Source organism: Taudactylus pleione, unplaced genomic scaffold (genome assembly GCF_031769625.1).
Source record: "Taudactylus pleione unplaced genomic scaffold, aTauple2 ptg000217l, whole genome shotgun sequence".
Classification (NCBI taxonomy): Eukaryota; Metazoa; Chordata; class Amphibia; order Anura; family Myobatrachidae; genus Taudactylus; species Taudactylus pleione.
Window position 1 is genome coordinate 2,704,597 of NW_028284619.1, and position 21,830 is coordinate 2,726,426.

General features: G+C 47.8%; 1 protein-coding gene across 1 annotated transcript in view; it reads right to left on the bottom strand.

The window, feature by feature from the left end:
- The window catches only part of CACNA1D (calcium voltage-gated channel subunit alpha1 D), a 417,969-nt gene that overhangs the window by 28,151 nt on the left and 367,988 nt on the right, over positions 1-21,830 (bottom strand). Inside the window, 3 exon segments of the mRNA XM_088478679.1 lie at positions 5,473-5,735; positions 5,737-5,841; positions 8,842-8,961. Of these exon segments, the coding sequence (XP_088334805.1) occupies positions 5,473-5,735; positions 5,737-5,841; positions 8,842-8,961 (488 nt within the window).

The following is a 21,830-nucleotide window of genomic DNA, read 5'->3' on the forward strand; positions in this document are numbered from 1 at the left end:
GTCACTGTTGAAGTACAACAGGATGAGGATACTGGTGTAGCTGGCGCTGAGGAGGAAGTTGGCGAGGAGGATTCTGATGGTGATGTGGTTTGTTTAAATCAGGCTCCGGGGGAGACAGTTGTTGTCCGTGGGATGAAAAAGCCCATCACGGTCATGCCTGGGCAGAAGACCAAACATTCCACCTCTTTGGTCTGGCAATATTTCTATCCAAATCCGGACAACAACTGTCTTGCCATATGTACCATATGTAAAGGTGAAATAAGTAGGGGTAGGGACGTCAACCACCTAGGAACATCCTCCCTTATACGGCACCTGCAGCGCGTTCATAAAAAGTTACTGTCAAGTTCAGAAACTTTGGCTAAGACCGTAAGCAGTCCAGGGACACCTAAATCCCGTTGTCCTGTTGTATCCAAGCGCCTGCAAACCACACCGTCAACTCCCTCCTCGTCAATTTCCTCCTTAGTCAGGATCGGAAGTAGTCCTGCAGGCCATGTCACTGGCATGACTGACTCTCCTATCCGGGATTCCTCTGGAGGATCCTGCATTGCTACGCCTACTGCTGCCGCTGCTGCTGTTGCTGCTGCTGGGAGTCGTTCATCATCCCAGAGAGGAAGTAGGAACACCACTACTTTTACTAAACAATTGACCCTCCAACAGTCCTTAGCGAGGAGGATGAAGTACGACAGCAGTCATCCTGAAGCAAAACGTATAACTGAGGCCTTGACTGCTATGTTGGTGTTAGACGTGCGTCCGGTATCCGCCATTAGTGCAGTGGGATTTAGACAATTGATGGAGGTAGTGTGTCCCCGGTTCCAAATCCCGTCTAGATTCCACTTCACTAGGCAGGCGATACCGAGACTGTACAGAAACGTCAGAAAAAGTGTCCTCAGTGTCCTGAAAAATGCCGTTGTACACAATGTCCACTTAACCACGGACATGTGGACAAGTGGAACAGGGCAGACTAAGGACTATATGACTGTGACAGCCCACTGGGTAGATGTATCACCTTACGCAGCAACAGCAGCAGCGTCACCAGTAGCAGCATCTCAGAAATGCCAGCTCGTTACAAGGCAGGCTACGCTGTGTATCACCGGTTTCAGTAAGAGGCACACAGCCGACAACCTCTTAGAGAAACTGAGGGAAATCATCGCCCAGTGGCTTACCCCACTTAGACTCTCCTGGGGATTTGTGATATCTGACAACGCCACCAATATTGTGCGGGCATTACATCTGGGCAAATTCCAGCACGTCCCATGTTTTGCTCACACAATAAACTTGGTGGTGCAGAATTTTCTGAAAAGCGACAGGGGCGTGCAGGAGACGCTTTGGGTGGCCCGAAAATTTCTGGCCACTTTCGCCATTCAGCGACTGCGTGCCGAAGACTGGAGCGCCAGCAAACACTCTTGAACCTGCCCCGCCATCACCTGAAGCAAGAGGTTGTGACGCGGTGGAACTCAACCCTCTATATGCTTCAGAGGATGGAGGAGCAGCAAAAGGCCATACAAGCCTATACATCCACCTATGACATAGGCAAAGGAGGGGGTATGCACCTGACTCAAGCGCAGTGGAGAATGATTTCCGTGTTGTGCAAGGTTCTCCAGCCCTTCGAACTTGCCACACGTGAAGTCAGTTCAGACACTGCCAGCTTGAGTCAGGTCATTCCCCTCATCAGGCTTTTGCAGAAGCAGCTGGAGAAAGTGAAGGAGGAGCTAAGACGGAGCGATTCCGCTCGGCATGTGGGACTTGTGGATGAAGCCCTTCATTCGCTTTGCCAGGATTCCAGGGTGGTCAATCTGTTGAAATCAGACCACTACGTTTTGGCCACCGTGCTCGATCCTAGGTTTAAAGCCTATGTGGTGTCTCTCTTTCCGGCCGACACAAGCCTGCAGAGGTGCAAAGACCTGCTGGTGAACACACTGTCAGCTGAAGCGGAACGTGACACGTCAACGGCTCCTTCTTCATTTTCTCCTGCAACTGGGGCTGCCAGGAAAAAACTTAGGTATCCTAAGCAACCCGCTGGCGGTGATGCAGGGCAGGCAGGACCAAGTTTGGACATCTGGTCCGGACTGAAGGACCTGGCAACAATTTCTGACATGTCTACTGTCACTGCATATGATACTGTCACCATTGACAGAATGGTGGAGGATTACATCGGTGACAGCATCCAAGTAGGCATGGCAGACAGTCCATACCTGTACTGGCAGGAAAAAGAGGCAATTTGGAGGCCCCTGTACAAACTGGCTCTATTTTACCTGAGTTGCCCCCCCTCCAGTGTGTACTCCGAAAGAGTGTTTAGTGCAGCCGGGAACCTTGTCAGCGAAAGGCGTAGGAGGTTGCTTCCACAGAATGTGGAGAAGATGATGTTCATCAAAATGAATTATCAGCTCTTCCAGGGAGACCAGCCTCCAGAAGGTACAGAGGGACCTGTGGTGGTGGATTCAAGTGGGGACGAGTTAATACTTTGTGAGGATGAGGATGTACACACTGAAGAGGGTGAGGAATCGGTGGATGAGGAGGATGAGGATGACATCTTGCCTCCATAGAGCCAGTTTGTGCAGGGACACATTAATTGCCAGCTTGTTTTGTGGGGGCCCAAACGAACCAATCATTTCAGCCACAGTTGTGTGGCAGACCCTGGCGCTGAAATGATTGGTTTGTTAAAGTGTGCATGTCCTGTTTATACAACATAAGGGTGGGTGGGAGGGCCCAAGGACAATTCCATCTTGCACCTCTTTTTTTTCTTTGCATTATGTACAGTTTGGGGCCTAGTTTTTCAAACTGCCATCCTGTCTGCCACTGCAGTTTCACGCCTAGATGGGTCACGTGTTTGTGCCGCCCACTCGTGTCGCTTAGCATAGTCATCCAGCTACCTCGGTGCAACGTTTTGGACATAAAAACACTATTGTGAGGTGTGAGGTGTTCAGAATAGACTGGAAATGAGTGGAAATTAAGGTTATTGAGGTTAATAATAGCATAGGAGCAGAAAAACCTACAAATTCTGTGATTTTAGCTGTTTTTATGCTTTTTTTTAAAAAAATACAGATCCAAAACACAAAACCCAGAACCCAAAACACGGAAGGGTGGTTTTGGCAAAACCAATCCAGATCCAAAACACGAAGAAAGATCCAGATCCAAAACCAAAACACAAAACACGAAAAGTGGCCGGTGCACACCCCTACTCCTAACACTGCTTAGTAAATAGATCTCTTAGCAAGTATTCCAGAAAGCTGTTCTTCATTTTTCTAAATTAACCCTGTTCCACTTTGTACAGTTATAAGAGATTGCAGAGAACCAGATACATTATTAGAGGGTCAAGAACATTGAGCCAAATTCTAGATCTTGGCCATATGCCCCCTTTTCCCTGTACTGTCCCCATACAAACTTTACTGGCCTCCCGCCTCCGGCTTCTCACTGAGCTTCCATCCTAATACTGCTGACCTGGCGGTTCTCATTTATAATGCAGACACGCCCAGCACCTGCATTATTATACAGATACAGCCAGCCTGTACCTGCCCCTGTAAGCTTTGGTAAGAGCAAAATGTCCACTGTGCGGTGTACTGTAACTCCATCTTTATATTACATTGCCGCCCAGGCACGTACTGTAGGTTTGTGGGGTAAGATGGTAACGTTGGCGGAGGAGTACGCTCGCACGCAGAAGGCAGGAGCTGGGTGAGGGGAGGGCATTTTCTGGAAAAATACAGAGTAGTCACCTAGGACCATAAAGAATAGCAAAAACGTTTCCATTTACAGGATTACCTGTATTAACAGTATTTAGAAAAAAGACAGAGGTTGGATTTTGCAGTGACATTTAGGGGGCAATTCTATTTCCTGCGATGTGCACAGCCCAACATCACGGCAGCACATTACCACTTACTACGGTAAGCAATCTTCACTAATTGTCATGCACAGCTCTATGGGATACATCGCCACAGAGTGTAAAGGGACATTACAGAGATTGCTCCTTTGTAGGGGAAGCCGACGGACGGAATCCCCCCCACCCCGGGGGACTTAGGTTTAAGCGGCAGGGAAGGAGGGGGGTTAGGTTTAGGCACTTAGAGGGGGGATTAGGGTTAGGCACTTGGGGGGAGGTTAGGGTTAGGCACCCCTAAGGGAGGGTTAGAGGGTAGAATTAGGTTAGAGAATACTTACCTTGGACGATCGGGATTTTCACTGCTGCCAGGATGCCGATGTTGGGTTTTGAACCGCCGGCCGCATCATATTGAATCCCTTTATAGTTTTGCATAGTGCGCATCTACAGATTTTTTCGCATTTTGCTCATTGAACTGGATTTTGGCGTTTACAGTATGATATGCTATGAGCAACTCCCGGACACTAGCACTTTAGTCACGGACAGGGAAGTCTAGTGACGCGGCATGCACAGATGCACTACTCTAAGGGGCCACAATGTATGTAAACTGGACCCCTGGGCCATGTAACATGAATGCTGCAGTTTTGCCACTGTAAGAACAGTAGGCCTCTGTTACCAACATCACATTCAGGTGCCACTTTTGCCCACAACTACAGTGGCCAATAAGAAACTGATTTCAGTGTCAAAACTTGTACTTGTCACATAAAAGACATTTGCTGATTGGCTGCTGCAAATTTTACACCTAAATGTAAAATGTTAGTAAATGAGCTGCACACTAAGGGCCTGATTCAGAGCCGCTCGTAAGCGGCCGATCGTTCGTTCCGAGCGATGTTTGCACAACTGCGCATGCGTACAGATCGTAATACGCATGCGCGAACCAGTCAGTGCGGCCGAAAATCGTTTGTTCGCTAAATAGCGAATGCCTGCTATTTTGAGTGACATGAGGAGGCGTATGTGGGTGGTAACAGGGGAAGGTGCTTGAAAACGGGGAGTGGAGATTCCGAACGCAGGCGTGCTTAAAGGTCAAAACGGGCGTTTTATGGGTATGCATAATTAATACAGCAGCGTCATTGACCACGTCACTGGGTTATTTTATAGTCAGAACTGCTCGCATGATTGCGGTAGGAAAAACCAACCACAAGAATAGCGAGCAGTTCATACGCTGGTCGATGTACTCGATTAATCTAATAGCGGACATGACGTAGGATGCAAGCGGCCAGGGGGCGTAGTTTTCCAGAAAACGACCGCATGTTTGGTTCGCTCGATCAGACCTAGAGGCGTGAACAGACCGCAAAGAGCGAACGGTTCATTTGAATAGCCACCCCTTTTTTTCTGAACGAGCGAGCGCAAATAGCGTCCGGCTCTGAATCAGGCCCTAAGTAGTCAGTGACACTTTACAGAGTATATTACACAAATTACTTACACCTCAAAACACTGAGTGTTCCAACAGCACACTACAACCCATATCTTATTTATAGGTCATCTACCAGCTATTAAAGATCGAAACAAAAACAAACAATCAGGATCACGTGATGCTACTCACTAAGGCTAACTAAGGTGTCAGTGAATGAGTGCAATGAACATTATAATGCTAGTAGCATTACCTTTTAATACTGGACTTTCGAGGTTTCTCGTAGTCGTTTGTGGAGTATGTGTAGTAGCCATTCTCAGACGTGTGGTCATGAGCTGTGAGGCTGCCGTGTTTCCCGTTTGCAGGTTTAAACACGTTGGCATTGTTTAGGTTGGCGTTTGTGGAGTTTGGGACGTGTTTCCCGGAGTATTCGTGGTTATGGTGATTGTGATGTATAGAGTTCCCAGTGTGGGAGTATACCGACTTCTCAGTGTCGCTGGCAGAGCGGATGGACGGGTCGCTGGACGTGCAGAGGGCGCCGGGTGGTGTTAGTTTGCTGGTAGGAGTCATGTCTGTCATTGGCCACATGGTTTAGGTGGTTTCCAAACAGTCCACCGTTTCTCTGCAAGTTAAAAGGTTTCCAGTTATATACAGTTTATATGGGAGTACACATTATTGTCATGCCAAGCTGAATTCATCAATCTCCATCAAAAATGTGATATTTAATATGGTTCCTAATACAATATCTAAAGAGCAGTATGTATATGCACTCTATATACAGGCATAACCAGTATCCCACTAACCAAGCTGTCACCCTTTCATACCAATGAAATATTGTCCCTTATTGTCACAATACTATTCAGTTTACTAATGATGTAACCGTCTGCTAGATATTGCACAGGCTGCCTGTTTCCTTCCAGGAACAATTCAGAAATCTGGTTTCCCTAGCTTACATGAAGCGGCAGCAGTCTTTGGGTGGTGATGGTGATTGGCAGGGGTAGGTGGGATGTTTTAAAGTGCAATTTATTATGCAGCTGACCAATAGCGGATCTATGCAAAATTACACCTCTTCTGTTCTGACAGCATAATTTAATACTTACTAACCAGCTGGGCAGTGATGATAGAATACAGAAGTTCCAGTCCTTTGGGAAGAAAGCAAGTTAATAAATAGGGTCCCATGTAAAGTGAAGAAGATGCCAATGTTTGTGGCGTGAATATACGAATCTCTGTAAAACTGTATACATGTTCATCATAAATGGTTCCAGATCTATATTTGTGCGTGTTAGGATGGCGCCTCCTTGTTACTAGAGTGGGGGAACTGTTTTAGCCAATCATAAGTTGAATACAATGTGAGAAAGGGGGTAAACTTTTGTTCTTGATATCTACAGTATCTCTCTGTTAGGACCATTTTGTCCAACGGTGGTAAAAGTGAGAGTGAAAAGTCCGATAAAGGCAGATATCTTCCAGTAGTATTTATTTATTCCAACATGGAGATAATTAGAGCAGGTAACATCTCACAGGTTTATGGAAATTTCAAGGTTCAAGAATGTTGAATACAGTCTTTGCCATCTGTTCGGATTATTTAATTGACCTTTCCAATTGGACTAGTGCAGGAAAGATGAGTCCCATTAACGTTTCAAAGGGGTAAACAAGATGTAAGTTTAGCATTGCTACTAACATGACAAGCCACATTTCCTCGCTAGGCGGAAGTATATACCCCTGTACACCTGGCGCACATACTATTGTTTTTTGAGTTGGAGTTACACTAGCCAAAATTTTACGGGGAGAGCCGAGTACACACTATGCGATCCGTCTTATGATGCATTGGTCCGACGCGGATTGGAATGATATATCGTGCGGATGGCATAGAGTGTACGTCCGATCGCTCGTGCCCGCCAGTCGTTCATCGCCTCGTCCCATCTGCTGTGCTGCACAGCAGATGGGACGATGCAATGAACAATGATATACGGCCAAATGTAGAGTAGAACAACACATCGCACCCTCGTACAATGTACCGTGCAGTGTGCACGGATGAAGCAGTGTAGTCTTCCAATGCAACATCCCGTCAGCTGGTTACACCATCGCGTAACGTGTACCCAGATCAAGTGCGGAGATCGCATCCACCCAACTCTAAATGACGCCCCAGTGCTTAACTAATCTTAATAAATATTTCATATAGATCTCATTAACTCTGCTGACTAAAACCAGAATGGATATAAACAGAGACTATTAAGGTAACTGTAATGTAAAGTTACCAAGCAGTCGATGTTTCCTTAAATATTGGAATATATTGGGGCCCTGGTTACTGTGCCTTATTGTATTTCCCAATGTAAGCAGGGTAGCATCAAGGGCGCTGAAGCTGCTGACTGCACACAGGGTGCAGACCGAGGTGGGGGCACAGCTGCCAGTACCTTGACCCTGAAAGCATCAGACTCTCTGCTCCCACCAGAGTGGTGACACTGTCAGCACGGAGGGGCCAGAGAGAAGGACAGTGGCTGAGCCTGTAAACATTGGGTGTGTAGGTGGCAGCTATTGTCAGTGCCAGTGTTTGGGGTATTAGGGTTATTCTCATTGGAGGTGGCAAAAAGTTATGTGGGATGGGTGCTTTGGAGAAGGCCCTGTGCACTGTAGATTCGGGCACACATGCACAGGCTGCTCGACTGGCCTGCAACTACTGCACTGAACGTAAGCTCTAGGGAGCAGGGACCACAACGGTTATGCAATCACGCTCGCAGACTGGCAGCAGACTGTCAGTGATTGACAGTCTACTGCCGTTTGTGGGCGGGGAGGGGGTGGCAATGGCCTCCGTTTCCTGAAGCAGAGGCAAGTCACCACCATTGGAGGGGAGGGAAGAGGCCAGGATCTCCGTTGGCTGACAGAGATTTCTTGGCCTCTTCCTCTCAACAGCGGCGGCCAGCTGTGTGACCCCGTGGGTCACCTTTGCCGGCCGATGTTACGCAGATTAACCGATGCTGCGTTGGACAACGCATCTCGGATAAGTATTGCACATGAGACGTGATGTCTCCTGCTGCATTACCATATCTGCAAGGATCGCAATTGCAATATTCCTATATCTATAGCCTGCGTGCATACATCCTATATCTATAGCCTGCGTGCATACATCCTATATCTATAGCCTGCGTGCATACATCCTATATCTATAGCCTGCGTGCATACATCCTATATCTATAGCCTGCGTGCATAAATCATATATCTATAGCCTGCGTGCATACATCATATATCTATAGCCTGAGGGCATACATCCTGCATCTATAGCCTGTGTGCATACATCTTATATCTATAGCCTGCGTGTATACATCCTGTATCTATAGCCTGCGTGCATATATCTATAGCCTGTGGGCAGCTTTGCAATTGCGATCCTTGCTGAATCAGGCCCTCAGTGTATTGTGTAGCATTGTTATAAATGAATGATTGTACGGTGCAACAGCAAAATATCCAGGTTATGAAAAGATAAAGGATTAATGCAGTAATATACAGTATAGTTTTTCCAAATGTAATCAGATGTGTCATGACTAGTAACATTCTTTCTTGAGCGGCCCCTTTGTATCATTGATGGTTTCCCAGCAATACAGTAATAAAAGTTATACTGTCAGGTAGTTACCCTGTAGATATCTTCTTCTTCCTCTTCATGGTTGTTCTGCTCGGGTTCATCGTCTTGCAGGTCACAGGATATAGCACGCCGGATTTCAGGGCCAATGTCATGAAGTGTTCTCAACCCCGCCTGGATTAATGAAAGCAACAAAATGAAGGATGTACTAGTGAATGAGAGGTATGTAGTTACCTGTGTTATGGGATACATCACAGGCTGTTTAGTGATTACCTCTTGCAGTGTTCAGTGGAAGATGAAAGTAACGTCAGGGCCAGTGCAAGGTGTCCGGGCACCCTGGGCAACATTTCACCCACCGGCCCTCCTCCCTCCAATTCATACTATGCCACATATTAGTGAAGCTCATTTATAATATGCCACACAGCAGAACCCCAAAATCATACTGTTCCTCATAACACTGCCCCCAATTCTTAATATGTTATGTTCCACAATTCATTACACGCCACACACAGCTGTATTCACAATTCATAATTATGCTACACATCAATACCTCCAGTAAATAATATGCCACATGTTTCTGCCCCAATACATATTATGCCACACATTTGTGCTCCCAATACATATCACACAGCTGTGCATACATAGCCATGAATTATGCCAAACAATGCCCCTAGTACATATGCCACACCTGCCCCAAATTCTTTATATGCCATACAGCTGTGCCCCAATACATTATGCTACACATCCATGCCCCAAAATATTTGTGAGACACATCGGTGCTCCTATATATGTCAGTACCCATTATACCTCCACCCCCACATACACACACACACTCACCCTGCCAGCACTCATTAAACCCCCACACACATACAGTAAACCTGTCAGCACTCAATAAAACCACCCCCACACACTAAACCTGTCTGGTACTGAAAGAGACTTTCTTCTTCCGTGAACTCAGCTGCGCCGTCCAGTGGATGGCGCCCTAGGCAGCCGCCTAAAGCTGCCTATTGGTAGCACCGGGCCTGCTTACAAGTGTCATCTACATACAGATTATGGGCCTGATTCAGACCCGGACGCTATGCTGCGCTGCGCTCGCATTGAGCGATTTTTCGCAATCTGCGCATGCTTATGAGTCGCAATACGCGTGCGCGAACCAGTCATTGCGATGGGAAAGTGCTCGCCCGTAGCCCACAGTTGGACCGCTATTTTGAGTGACAGATAGTGCCGGTTGTGGGTGGTAACAGGGGAAGGTGCTTGTAAACGGGGGTGTGGATGTGCGAAAGCAGGCGTGCCCGACCATCAGAACGGCGTTTAATGGGCGTGCATAATTAGCAAAGTAGCGTCATTACACACGTGACTGGGTTGTATTTTAGCCTGAACTGCTCGCAATGTTCTGGTGGGAAAAGGCGCGCTGCGAGCAACTCCGATGGCTCTTGATGTTCCCGATTAATCCTACAACTGCCGGAGATGACGTGTGTTGCAAGTGGCAAAGGGGCGTCTTTATACAGATGCGAGCGCATAGTGTGGCCGCTCGCTATTACTTAGTGGGCGGCTTTACGTGACGCAGTGCGAGAGCATGATTTAAATAGCCGGCCCCTTTTAGCCAGTGAGCGGACGCAAACCTCCATGATTAAGGCACAGCCGAAACGCGTTGGGGACACACACCCACCATCACGTCCTGGAAACCTTCTTTCCTGCTGAAGAACCCCCCTGCTGTCCCAGCGACTGCTGATCACAAGGAGCTGCCAGCACCTCCGGCGAGCGGCACCCCCGCCTTGTGACCGTGACACGCCCGGCTCTCAGCCTCCCCGCCCCACATTGGGCGCCAACAGCCGCAGGAACCACGAGGAGCCGGCGTTCACTGCACACACACGGCATCCCTCATCCGAACAGCCTCACCCGGCCGTCCCGCTGCACGACGTGGCACACACACAGGTACCGGCCCGCATCCCAAACACGGAGACGCCGACCTGCCGCAGCCTGCGCATCCAGCCAGGCTCCATCCACCACGCTGACCCACCCTGCCAGCGCAAACAAGACCAACTGTGCCACCATCACGGGGCACAGCCGCACCAGTAGCTGCAGCACAACAAGAACGGCCATCTAACCTGCCGCTGTATACTATCAGAGACTGCCGACCACCACCCCCAAATCGCAACGCCTACACAGGCACCTACCGGTAGGTAAGTTGTACAAATTGCGGGACGCCGCCACATCATCTATCCTTACCAGACTTCCACCTACACTGTGCCGGGCGTTAAGACTGTCGACCAAAGGTCCAGCAGGGACAACGTGCTGGTCCAGAACTGCACGGAAAAGGAGCCCCCTAAAAGGGTCTACCCACCTTCCCCCCCGTGCACCCATCTGCTCTTCCCCCCACTGCTCCTGGGTCAATTACCCTCTAGTAGCATTGTGCCTAACTACCTTAAACCAATAAAATTACCTTGACCCAACCCCACCGTCTACGTCTCTCTGTCATACAGATCACTCTTACCCAAGCACTTTACACACTGCCCCACCATATAGAGAGCGCACCTTACCCAGCTTTTACCAGTCTCTAAACTATGTAGGAACAGGTACTCCTACCACAGGCGCAGCACTCTTACACCCCCTACCCCCATACCTCCAGATACACGCACATCCCCTCCCCCCACCTCTCTTCCCCCCCCATTACTCTTTCCCTCTCCCTCCTGCCTCAATCCACCCCCACAGTCATATCAGTGAGCGCGGTTCACCACCCTTTATTCAGTGTCCGGGTCTGAATCAGGCCCTATGTCCTTACACACTGTGGCATGGCATGGCTGCGGCAAGAGTCACAGACACATTTATAGTAATGTCGCGATCGATGATCTTCCTATGGAAGGTGCAATTTATCTGTCTGAACATGACGTCCTGTGTCTGTGCTACTGCGTCTATATCCTGTGTCTGTCTAACCACTGAAATCCAAGACTGTGGCACCCAAATTCTATCTGCGTCTCCCGAACGTAACCATCAGGACACATGCACAGATATAAAACATCAGCCACTAGCGTGCGACATCGACACTGTGTGTACCTCTGAATCAGGCCTGGAATCTGTGTAAAAATGGCTCAGATGCGAGCAGCCGTGGCTTTACCACACGCCAAGTTCCGTTGTGCTTAATCTGCGACTCTGTACGCGTATACAGTAAAACTAAATCCTGTGCCGTAATGTTGCATCCCAGTGTCTCTAGTACACTATGAGTGACCTTTCACAGATTCTGAGATGCATATAAGATGCAAAATTGAAAGAAAAGTACTGTACACTACTCCTCACAGAGCGTCTTAGTCATGCTGTATGGCTTATAGACGCGAGGTGTATGAGGACACATCTGTACAAGTCTATGTGTGCTAGGGTACGTCTGAATAATCGATTACAAATTACTATCTTGCTTGGTGCTTTGAAATTTCTAACTCAACTATGACATATTAGCTGAAGTATTTGTGGTCGTGGATCATACATGTCTCAGTGCCACCCTCACAGCGACCGTTAGCCTGTACAGCTGTCCATACCAATTCTACACAACAACTGGAAGTTCCCAGAGTGTTTTCTAGGTCTCCTAGTAGCTCTCTGCATAAATGACACTAGCTGTATAGAAATTAGCTAATGTTGTACATGATTATATGGATATTCTCACTGAGACCCTGCAATGGGATAACCCCAAATCCTCATACTTAGGTACACTCACCGATACTGCTGCTCCAATATAGTGATCTTAATTCTGTCCCTATGGTTACTGTTTATTTATTCAGTGCCACTAATTACTCAGCATCGTACATAGAATATTTGTCAGCTACATCAGTCCCTGCCCCATTATAGCTTATAGTCTACATTCCCTGACACATAAGCATTTACGCAGAAACCATAATACCTGGGGGAAACATACTCCACAGATAGGTCATAGGGGCAATGCACACCACTGTGCCACCATCCTGTTTATGAGGATGTATTTTAATCGCTCCTCATAGTATAACCAAAAACAAATCACACACTGATCCCATTATGCATAATTCACCAGCCTTATCTCACCTGAGTGAAGCAGTATCATGCTTCTAAGATATGTAGTTCTGCTTGCCTGAGATGCAATCAAGATACAAGTAAGATGCAGCTACTGTACCTGCCTCCTCATGATTCCTCATGTATTGCACGGAGGCTGCCATCTTGAGGAGTATATGATGGTAGAATGCCGATCATGCTTACTTGCTTTATGAGATGAGAGTTTGGACACAACTGGTCATCATCCATAAAAGGCATACTAAATCTAACTTTCCTTACAAAATAAGCTAATAATATACCTTGCAAATATGTAAGAGTTACTATACCATGACAGAAATGGAGACATTTGACCTTACGTTTACATTATTGAGCACATTAATGCACCCAGTGGTTTTCAGTAAAAGGCCATGGTGGCTGAAGGTGAGTAAAACATGTCTGTAATGTGGCTCAGTGATATTACTGGCAGGAAGTCTGCTGTGCTCAGGAAAATATCTCCCCTTACTATCACAACTTCATCTTAAGCATCTTCAGTTCTCAGAAGCGGAACCTTTACGTACACATTTGTTCGTGGTACTTTAATGAATGAAATGCTCCTGCTTGAAAAACTAATTAAAAAAGAAAAAATATATATATTTTTCACAATAGTGAAATAACCGAAAATATCAGATTTACTTAGTAAATCAAACCTCAACAAAGTAAATAGAGTTTAACCTGCTCATCTACAAACAAAGGGCCTGATTCAGAGGCGGACGCAATTAGCGCTCGCTCGTCCCGAAAATAGGGGTGGATATTCAAATGAACCGTTCGCTGTTTGCGGTCTGTTCACGCCTCTAGGTCTGAACGAGCGTACAAAACTTGCGGTCGTTTTTTGGGAAACTACGCCCCCTGGCCGCTCGCATCCTACGTCATGTCCGCTATTTATTAATTAGATTAATCGAGTACATCGAACAGGGTATGAGCTGCTCGCTATTCTTGTGGTTGGTTTTTGCTACCACAATTTTGCGAGCAGTTCTGGCTTAAAAAAAAACCTAGTGACGTTGTCAATGACGCTGATGTTTTAATTATGCACACCCATAAAACGCCCGTTTTGACCTTTAAGCACGCCTGCGATCGGATCTCCACTCCCCGTTTTCAAGCACCTTCCCCTGTTACCACCCACACGATTTTCGACCGCACTGACTGGTTCGCGCGTGCGTATAACGATCCGTACGCATGCGCAGTTGGGCAAACATCGCTCGGAGCGAATGAGCTGCCGCTTACGAGTGGCTCTGAATCAGGCCCAAAGGCCCTCTCATTCAGAGCCGGACGCTCTGAGCAGAGCGCTCGCTCTGAATGAGGGCCGTCCTCCATAAAAATGGAGCGTCCTCCTGGATGCTCGTATAGCTGTGGGTCACCACCCACAGCACATACGAGCGTGCAGGTTGATGGTCGCGATGGTCTTGACCATCGTGACCATCGCCAGTGCGACCAGAAGCCTGTGGTCGGGTTTTTCGACCACAAGCCCTGGAGTGATTTTGGCTCTATCAGAGCCAAAATCACTCCCACTGACATCACTAGTGATGTCAGTGGGCCGGCTTCTGACGGTAGGCGTTCCCTTGGGAACGCCCCCTTCTGGGAGGCACGCCCCCAGCACGCCCACCAAAGGGGGCGTGCTGTCAATCAACATCGACAGCACGCCCCCTTTGATCGGACACAACGAGCGAAGGAAAGTCCTTCGCTCGTCGCGTCTCGCGCATGCGCACGACGGAGCTCCCTCCGTCGTGCGCATGCTCAGTGCACAATATCGACCCACTTGCGAGCGGACAGCCGCTCGTGAGTGGGTCTGAATCAGGCCCAAAATCTTAAAAATCTAAAATGGTTAAATCTTGTTATGAAAAATTAGATGAACCCATTTCAAGTTAAGGGATAGTCCTTCCACATGTAAAATCTTATTATTTGACACATTACTCACAAATTGTGGCCTCTCACACGATTCTAAAGACGTTCTCCTGTTTAGATACTGAATACAATTTTATGGGCAATATGAAATTAAAACATTTAAAGGTGTCTAAGCAAAGGACGCAGACCTGCCCCATTACATATGTTTGGGATCAGTATGGTAACTTATACACAACAACTCCCTTACTAAGCCTCCCATCTGGGGCAACCCAGCCTCTCCTGCCAATCCCCATATCAGAGGATGGTTGCCAAAAGATTCTCATACTGGTCTCAGGTAACTTGAAGATTTTTATGAATAAAGTTTGGAAATATTGGATGTAGTTGACGCCAGAATCCCGACCACCGGCGAATGGGACCAGGATACTGGCGTCGGTATACCGGACGGCGTAATCCTCGACGCCGGTAAGTATGGTAGTTACCCAGGGATGGGGTGGTTAGGATTAGGCACCCCCCAGGGAGGTTAGGGTAAGGCACCCACCTAGAAAGACTTAGGTTTAGAGTGCGGGGAGGGGTGGTTTAGGTTTAGGTTTTGCAGCGCGCGACTGGAAATGGGGGCGTGACCTAATTACCATAGCTCACCCCCCATAAATGACGTTATTTCGGAGTGTGCCCATATGGCATGCCTCCAGTTTAACGTCAGGCTGGGGGCGAGCACAGCACTCCGTCAATAGCTGGGCTGCCCTAAGCCCTCTTCCTGCACCAAATGGATGCCGCGCGCATACGGGGTCCGGCACCACCGTACAGCTGAAAAAACGGGACTGTCCAGCTGAAATCGGGAATGGCTGGGAAGGGTGCGCACCCCTGTGCCTCGAGCTGGCCCTGCCTGTCGGGGTCTTCACAGTTCGGGCTTCCGGCGTCGGGATTTGAGCCAGCGAGCTATTGAGCCGCCGGTATATCATACCCATTCCTGGAAATATTAAGTCCTTTGTTATCCTTTCTCCCCCCTCAAGCTTTGGGGATCCTCTTCCCTGCTGAGCTACTCTGCCATAACAACTCACTATGAACAGTCATGATTTCCCAATGTATAGCTACTCCATGGCACATTTATTCTTACCTAGAGTTGCAACACACTGGAATCGGAGAGAATTAGGACCTCTCCCAGTCGAGGAGGGCCGGGATAATATAAGAGAATAAATGGTGAAATGTTCAATTTCAACTAAAATAAACAAACTTCCTATAAATTATATTACAGATGGTACCATACCTTGGCTAAATTGCATAGGATGTTTCGTACTGATCCTGGATTCTGATGGGAATAAGATCACAGGGGAACAATGCAATCTATATACCATATCTGGCGGTTATGTTTGGTAATTGCGGCCTACTGGGACACAGAATCAAGAAGACTTTGATCTATGTTGGAATCTCCAATTTCCAAAGAGCCAGGGATTTTCCTTATTTTCTGTCCTACTCAACATCTTAATAAACATTCTAAAAAACTGGTGTCCCCAATCCTAAAGCTTCATAGCCAGGAACTGGAAAAACCTCCGCCCTCCCTCTTTGCAGGAACCTAGAAATGACATTTGGTATGTAGCAGTCATGGAGAACATGACTTACTACTACATGATAGAGGGCATGTTTATAGGCAGTTCTGGTTGCTTAGAGAAAGTAAAACTGAATTACACTCCCATTTCTTCTTAGCAACTCAAAATACACACTTGGAACCCCACACCTGCTCCTTTTCTTCCATCCCATATTTCCTTCCTATCTGCATTTTGTTTTAAGTTCCCCATACTTCTAAATACAGTCACATTTGGAACAGTTACTTGTTAGTGTTCTATATTTACTCGTGTGATTTGCTAAAGACACTTCAGAATAAGGTCTATCCTGTCCTATTACCAGTTTTCTTGTATGGTTTTGACTAATTAAAAGAACAAATAAAAATAAAAAAAACCATGACATGATGGGCACTGACTGAGACAGTACAGTAAGTCACATACAAAAAATGCACGGACTACGTTGCAAAGGGGGAGGTGTATCAAGCTTTCTAAAGAGTGGATAAGTGGACAAGTTGCCTATAGCAACCAACTTCTAGCAAGCGTTTATCAAGTACATTTGATAAAATGACAGATAGAAGCTCATGGGTTGCTATGGGCAACGTCTCCACACTTTATAATGATTGATACATCTCCCCCAAAGTGTCCCTTATCTCAAACATCTCTCACATATGTATTTGTTACTTACTGACAGCTCATTCATAAACATAGCAGCACTTATTCAAATGTAATCCTTCAGAATTACAGCACTTGCTGCCTCTTCACATCTGTGCGGTTGTCTAGCATTAGAACTGACTAATCTCGTTTTTAAAGCGGGGGCAACAATTCTAAATACCACTCATCAGAGTGCGGCTCCTGCTCAGAGGTGGAATACTGAAATATGTAATTATGTAAACTCTTAACTACACACTTTTCCCAGCTTCCCGTGTAATTAGACTTTATACACTCAGTGAGGACATGGAATAGCAAACGGGTTCTCACTGAAAAGAAAGAGTGCTACAGATTTGAAGTGCTGCTGGAAATAGTTTTCAAACAGTACAGAGCTTATTCCATACTGTAGATGACAGCACAAGAGAGAGACAGCAGAGAGGAGCTTTCCTGCCATACAAGCATGTCAAGTTTGGATTCATGGGGTGGAAGAGGAACACAGTGGTTAGCATTATACCTTGTAGTGATGGAGCCGTTGATCTTATTCCAACCCAGGAAGCTATGTGGAGTTTGTATGTACATTCGTCCCAGGGGCTGGCAACCTTTTACACTGGGGAGCAAATGCATGCAGGCGGCCCTGGCAGAGGAGTAGCGTGTAGCTACTTGTAGGGAAGTCATGACGTCTCTCCCATTACCCACTGCAGGAGCCGGAAGATGGAGCAGCTCCAGCAGTGGGCGTAGCAGCAGTCAGTGAGTGTCTGACAGACTCTCATTGGCTGCTACTTAAAACAAACACACAGCTGCCTGCGCTGGCGGCTGTGTGTTTGTCAGTCACTGTGTAGCGCTGACCAAACTCCGTCCTGTCAGCGCTACACGCGCGGTGCCGGCACCTGTGTCACAGAGACACAGACTGCCTGCGGCCCGCATGGCACCCTGCCCCCCGGCCCAGCACGCCACTGATTCGTCCCATGCTCACATGCAGTGGCGGGCTGGGCCGGGGGGCAGGGTGCCATATGCCCCCTGGGCCGCAGCGCCATGCGGGCCGCGGGCACAGATGCCGGCACCGTGCGTGTAGCGCTGACCGGACGGGGTTCGTTCAGCGCTACACAGTGACTGACAAACACACAGCCACCAGCGCAGGCAGCTGTGTGTTTGTTTTAAGTAGCAGCCAATGAGAGTCTGTCAAACTCTCACTGACTGCTGCTGCGCCCACTGCCGGGGCTGCTCCATCTTCCGGCTCCTGCAGTGGGTAATGGGAGAGACGTCATGACGTCCCTCCCATTACCTGGGAGGGCAGATGGAGGAGCGGATGCGGCGGCGGGAGCGGGGATTCAGGTAAGTATTTATTTTTTTATTACCTGTGTCTACCAGGGGGCACTGCAAAGGGGGAAACCACTACTGGGGGCACTACAAGGGTGGGGGACTACTACTGGGGGGAGATCACTACTTGGGGCACTACAAGGAGGGGGCTACTACTGGCGGCACTACAAGGGGGAGATCACTACTGGGGGCACTACTAGGGGGGCTACTATTGGGGGCACAAGGGGGGACTACTACTAGGGGCACTACAAGGGGAGGGGACTGCAACTAGGGGCACTGCATAGGGGGGAGGGGACTACCACTGGGGGCACTGCATCGGGGGACCGCTGCTGTGGGCTCTATATAAAGGGCAATAATGGGGGTACTGCATAGGGGGGAGACTACAACTGGGGCCACTATTTAAGGGGCACTGCATAAGGGTTACCACTATTGGGGCGTGGACTGCTACTGGGGGCACTACATAAGGGGCACTGCATAGGGGGGTACCACTACTGGGGGCACTATATAAGGGGATTACTACTGGGGGCACAAGGGGCACTGCACAGGGGGGACCACTACTGGGGGCACTATATAAGGGGCTTACTACTAGGGGCACAAGGGGCACTGCACAGGGGGGACCACTACTGGGGGGCACTACTGGAGGCCTGCATAAGGGTGTCCTCTCCTGGAGCACAGGGGGGCACTGCATATGGGCACCACTAGAGGGTTGCCCCTAATCTTTATTTTTACTTTACTTTAATCCCATATGGTACTGCCTCCTCCGTGGAACACTTGAAAGGGGGGGGGGGTCTGGGTGCCGTAGCACGCACGTGCTCGGGCACCCTGGCTACACGCTACTCCTCTGCCAAGGCCGCCTGCATGCATTTGCCCCCCAGGCTAAAAATTGCCAGCCAGCCCCTGCTCACATGGGTTTCCGCATGCAGTCCATAGACATACTGGTGGGTTAATTGGCTTCTGGCTATATTTACTTCATTGTTTGTGAGTACTTGCGGGGTGAAAGTTAGATTGCAAGCCCCACTTGGGCAATGACAATTAAGCCTTTTGTACAGCACTGGGCAATTTGTTGTTGCTATAGAAATGAAGGATATTAATAATCACGTGAAACCATTTGTACAGAACACATATATAAATGCAGGTAGAGTCTGCTTTCGGCTTCCCCCTCAGCTGCGGCAAAAAAAATCATTTTAATCCAGGACTGCAAATAGATTCTCTTGGTTCACTGTTCAAGACGGATGACTTTGGCAAGATGACAAGGAGGAGGGGGCTTGCCGTAGATGTGAAGCAGGTTACACACTATATGATCCGTCGTACGATATACAGTATTGTCCCATCATATCGTACAGATCGTGGACTGTGTACTGCTGGTCCGTCGTTTGCAACGGATGTTCACCGCATGGCCCGGCACCAGGAAGATGGCAGGGGCTATTGAACAGAACCGTGTTCTAGATGTAACCTCAAATCTGAAAAATATATTTCTACCTTGCATAAAATTGTAGACAGCAAGAGGGGAATGCCAAGGGACAGTGCCAAATGGAATATCCTAATTTGTTCCCATACTAAAAAGTCACTCACAACCATAGTTGTTTAAACACCAATAATTGTGTATCAGGTTACTACTACTGTATTACTAGACACCGACATACACAGACCTGTACCGGCAAAATGCACCATCACAACTTTTCCCTGGTCTTTGATTTAATGACTCAATAAATATAACAGACATAAAAGATAATAAGAGAAATGGGCAGTCACTTCCCAATTCCCTGAAAACACTGCAGTGCTGCTGCCTGTACTCTCCCAGCTAGGTTTGTGTAACTCCATACATGTTGATGTAACTGCTCATTGCAGTTAGTTCTTTCTAATATTCCCTCCATATGATTGAGGATAAGCAGGCCTATCTATTAGCTGATGGAAAAGTGAAAGAACAGCAGGTGGATGTAGCTATGAATGGTTCTAATAGGACGGAAATTCATTAGAGAATAATCTAATTTATCAATATGCTTTGTCTATAACAATTTTTCCATCGTAAAATACATTTTCTTATGAGTGATGTCATAGCTTGTCTAACATTTTAAATGGGCTTATATGAGGTCATCCTTATATATAAATTTTTATTTAGCCAATATTATTTCCATATATTTCGTCAATTTCATATCGCCAAAGTGGGTGGAGAATGTCTATACCCCCAACTATCCCACTTTGTTAGTGGCATAATACCAAAAGTAAAAAAAGGATGTTTGGCATCATAATGTGGGTGTGGCCAACAGAGGCAATGCATGGGGAGTTTCCAGTTGCCTGGAAACCCCAGTCCCCAGCCCACACCATGATGACCACAATAGATATAGCATATAATACTAAAGCTGTATGTTTTTAAAATCCCCCCAGTGTAACAAATTAAATAATTAGCACCACCCATCGTTTAAAATGTGTGAGACAGTAATGAATAGACTTGTGAACCAACTAGGAGACCTGGAAAACATGCACTGTTAGGGGTGTACTGATATAGACTATCTATAGGGTGAATTATTAATACTGTATAATAATACACTATCCAGTGCATGAAGAGACCAATGTGTACATTATGTCCAGGGCAGTGCTAGGTTCTTTTGCTTCTCCCCCAGACTCCTAAACTTGCTCAAATGACCTGGAATGGAGCCCACATCTGAAATAAAAATATTCAGCTCAGGCAGGATGGCCCTACTGCTGCATCTAATAGCTTAAGGCCCCCATACACGGTGAGATTCAAAGTTGGTAAGATCAGTTTTACGATTTCCCTTGAAGTTCTTCCCTTAAAATTCTTCATAAGATGTGGTCAAATGGTGTATGATAGATCATTAAGATCATAAGATAAGATGCATAGAAGTGTATCACATCGTACACGATCAGTTGAGATCTCTCTGCAAAACCATCTGATCTGCGATCCAACTAGACGACGGCGGCAGTGGCGTAACTTCATCCCAGGCGCCCGGAGGCAAGATAAATGTTGGTGCCCCCCCCAAACTAAAATGTACCACCCCCCAGCACCTATGCCAGCCCCAGCTGCCGCCACCCCCCTTATGCAGCGCCTTTTATATAATGCCCCCAGTAGTGGTCCGCCTATGTAGTGCTCCCCAGTAATGGTCCCGCTATGCAGTACATCCAGTAGTGAGCCCCCAGTAGTGAGCCCCTTGTAGTTGCCCCCAGTAGTGAGCCCCTTGTAGTTGCCCCCAGTAGTTGCCCCCAGTAGTGAGGCCCCTGTAGTTGCCCCCAGTAGTGATGGCCCCCACCGCGCACACACATAAAAAAACAAAAAAAAAACAGTTACCTTTATCCCCGCTCCAGTGCTGCTGCCGTCCATCCCCGGCGTCCGTTCCTCGGCACTATGGGAGTGACGTCATTACGTCACTCCCATAGTGCACTGCGGGACCCGGAAGATGGAGCTCACTCCTGAGCTCCGTCCCCGGCGTCCGCTCCTCGGCACTATGGGAGTGACGTTATGACGTCACTCCCATAGTGCACTGCGGGACCCGGAAGATTGAGCTCACTCCTGAGCTCCGTCCCCGGCGTCCGCTCCTCGGCACTATGGAAGTTATAACGTCACTCCCATAATACACTGCGGGACCCGGAAGACGGAGGGAGCTCCGTCCT